Source organism: Corvus brachyrhynchos, unplaced genomic scaffold, assembly GCF_000691975.1.
Source record: "Corvus brachyrhynchos isolate BGI_N302 unplaced genomic scaffold, ASM69197v1 scaffold525, whole genome shotgun sequence".
In the NCBI taxonomy this organism is placed as follows: Eukaryota; Metazoa; Chordata; class Aves; order Passeriformes; family Corvidae; genus Corvus; species Corvus brachyrhynchos.
In genome coordinates, this window is record NW_008238341.1 from 73,393 (window position 1) to 76,367 (window position 2,975).

The 2,975-nt window shown below is 46.3% G+C and overlaps 1 protein-coding gene across 1 annotated transcript in view; it reads right to left on the reverse strand.

Moving 5' to 3' along the window:
- Nucleotides 1-2,975, reverse strand: part of UBR4 (ubiquitin protein ligase E3 component n-recognin 4) — a 76,193-nt gene that overhangs the window by 66,626 nt on the left and 6,592 nt on the right. The window contains 4 exon segments of the mRNA XM_017735073.1: nucleotides 1-278; nucleotides 932-1,101; nucleotides 2,081-2,166; nucleotides 2,293-2,609. The exon segment at nucleotides 1-278 is cut by the window's left edge and continues 1 nt beyond it. Of these exon segments, the coding sequence (XP_017590562.1) occupies nucleotides 1-278; nucleotides 932-1,101; nucleotides 2,081-2,166; nucleotides 2,293-2,609 (851 nt within the window).

The window sequence follows — 2,975 nt, forward strand, 5'->3', positions numbered from 1 at the left end:
CGAACAGGTACACGGGGGCCTTGGAATACTGGTGGAGCAGGTAGTCAAACACCAAGAGCAGCCGTGCCACAATAAGAGGCACAGAACACTGCTGGGTCTCCATGTTTGCTGTCAGCTCCACGATGGTCTGGATACAGAGCATCATGATGGACCTGCGGCCCCGCTCCGAGAAATTGTGGAAAATGAGCAGCAGCAGCTGGAGATGCTCCACATTCAGATCTTCTGTGTCACTGGGGAGAGTCCCCTGCAAGGCGTTTTGCTTCAGGGTGCCCACAAACCTGGCAACAGGAGAGGAAGTTTGTCAAGTTTAGTTTTCCTCTTATATCCCTCTTTAAAATCTCTTTAACTAGAGCTTAGTTATATTTTTCTGCTTATTGTTCTAATACTGGCAATTTCACAAATGGTTTGCTACTTTATGTATTGGAATGAGACTGTGAGAGCAGTAAAACCTACTGAAATGAAATTAGCAGCAAATATTTTTAATGGAAAATAGGAACAATCATTCAGATGGAGAAAGGGTGATTCAAACCTGTTCCCTGGGAAAGGCTGTTCATTAGAGCTTTAAACCACCTAAACCCCCTCAGAGACTTTCACATCCCGGTAATGGCAGAGAGGAACAATCTTGGCACCATCCTTACAGGACCTAGCAGAAACCTGCTGAGATAAGATACTCTCCTTCCCTTTTTACAGCCAGCCCTGCTGCAATTCAGCCTCCTCCCACCTAACTCCTGACTGCAGGTCTCATTTCCTGGGCTCTGGGTGAAGGATTCCACAGCACAGCAGACTGAGCCTCTGCTCCTCCCAGCACCACACGGATCCCAGATCAGAGAACTCACACACTTGGAATGCTGGGCCCAGAAAATTTTCACTTGACAGGAAATGAGAGAGGTAAGAGATGACTGATTTTCAGCTTCACATAAAATGATCTCACCTTTCCCAGACTTTAAGGCATTCTGGAACATCAGGATCTCCCTGGGCAGTGGCTTTATGCTGCCAAATCAGAAGCAGTCGGGACAGCACCGACAAACTTTGAGGGTGGATGTAGAGAGGCCATGGACCTTCAGAAAAAGGGGCAACTCCCAGCTGCTGGAGAAGTGTGTTCTGGAACAAACAGGGGCTTGTTAGAAAGAGGCAAGTCCTGCCTGATGCTTTAATTAACTAAAAGTATGATCTGAGCATATAGATGACAATAAACAGCAGGGCTCTCAGCTCTGCTCACACAGCAATGGCTCTCCTGTCTGATACAGGGCAGAGCTGCTGAAGGACACTCAATGCTGTCACTTTGCCACCTAAACACAACAAACTCTTAACACCAATGCAGGAAAAATGGCATTAATGAGCTTTTCTCATTCACTGCAATATCAGAGCAGGAAAGGTTAAGCTACTGTGTTCAGTATCTGTGAATTTGGAAGAAGAGCTCTTTAAATGATCACAGTAACATTTGCTTCTTTTCTAAGAGAGTAAAAAGGCAGATTGCTGAAAGTCCAACTGCTTTTAAAAATTAACAGTCAACAGAGTGTTTTAAATACAGTAGGAAACAGCCAACAAAGTATAGGAATTGAATTCAGTGATGGGTGAAGCAGGTTTGTAACCTCCATGACAGGGTTAAGTCAGGTCATGCCATGACCCAGAAAAGAAACCTAGAGGCTACAAAGCTAGGACAGGAAAGCAAAAGGATTAATTTGATTCTCTCCTGAGAGAATTCCAAGGCCTTTTGGCATCAGTCCTGACAGCAGAGCAAATCTGTAGGAATGTCTCTTGATAAACTCATGGATAGAGGCAATTCTCCAAGACAAAATACACAAACTCATTTCCTTCTCAGCTTTCATCACCTTCAAAGTTCAGTGGATTAGTCTGAACTCTAGATGTTAAGTTTACACTGTGCAGGATGTTTTGTGCTGGATGACTGCAAAGGTCATTCAAACCATAGGACTCAAAATATTCCAACCTCTTTTTGCAGAATATACTCAGGGCCAAATGGAACAGCCAACACGCTATTCAAGATGTGGAGAACCCACATAGAGGCATAAACAGACACCACCACTTCTTAATTTTATTTATGCATTCAACCCCAGCTCACCTGCAGGGCAGGGGACTGAAGATCTGAGGTCACCAAGGAATGGTTGAAGTGATACAGAGCAGCAGCAAACTCCTCATCTGACGTGCCTGTAAGACATGGATAGAGAGCCACTCACTACCTTTGCTCTCCAGTATCTAAAACTTTGACGTGAAACTAAAAAAAGAGACACCTCTGAGCTGTACAGCTCTACCAGAGAGGTTGTGCCCACTCACCCTTCAGGCCATCCTTGTCCACCTCCTTGATGATGCTCGCCAGCGTGGCCATGTGCTGCTCCGACAGGGACACGCTCAGGTAGTTGCGGATGAAGTTATTCCTGGAGTTCAGCATAGAAGAAGTGATAAAGTTCAAAATGTTTGAAGCTAGGCTCAAAAACTGAAAAGAAAAGAGAAACACACTATAGAAGCAACAAAAGCAGAGGGTTAACATTAAACCAAAACTAAACCACCAGCAAAATAAATCGAGTTCCTTAAACCTGCCCTCCCCTGCAGCAAAGGTGCACTCATGGCAATCCAGCTCCCTGCACTGTGCTCTGGGCCAGGACTGATTCCAGAACTCTCTGAGAAGGCTGGAGGCCTCCAACTTCTCTACTGCAGTATTTATTTTTATCTTTACCCAGTGGAGTTGGAGCTAAAAGCATCTGTCAGCAAGTCACTTCACTTGCAGCTCTACCCCGCTTTTCCCGCTCCCTCTGTAACCCAAACAGATCCCATCTCCAGCCTCTTCTTCCCTGCCAGCAACAAACCCTGAGACATTCCACCTGACAGGAGAGGAGAGCAAACATCCTTCTCCACAGCCGGGACAGTCCCTGATTCCCCCTGAGCAGCGCACCAGCACCGCCTGCCATTTCCCACGGAGGCTGCCAGCACAGATGTCCCTGGCAGGAGGACCGTGCCAC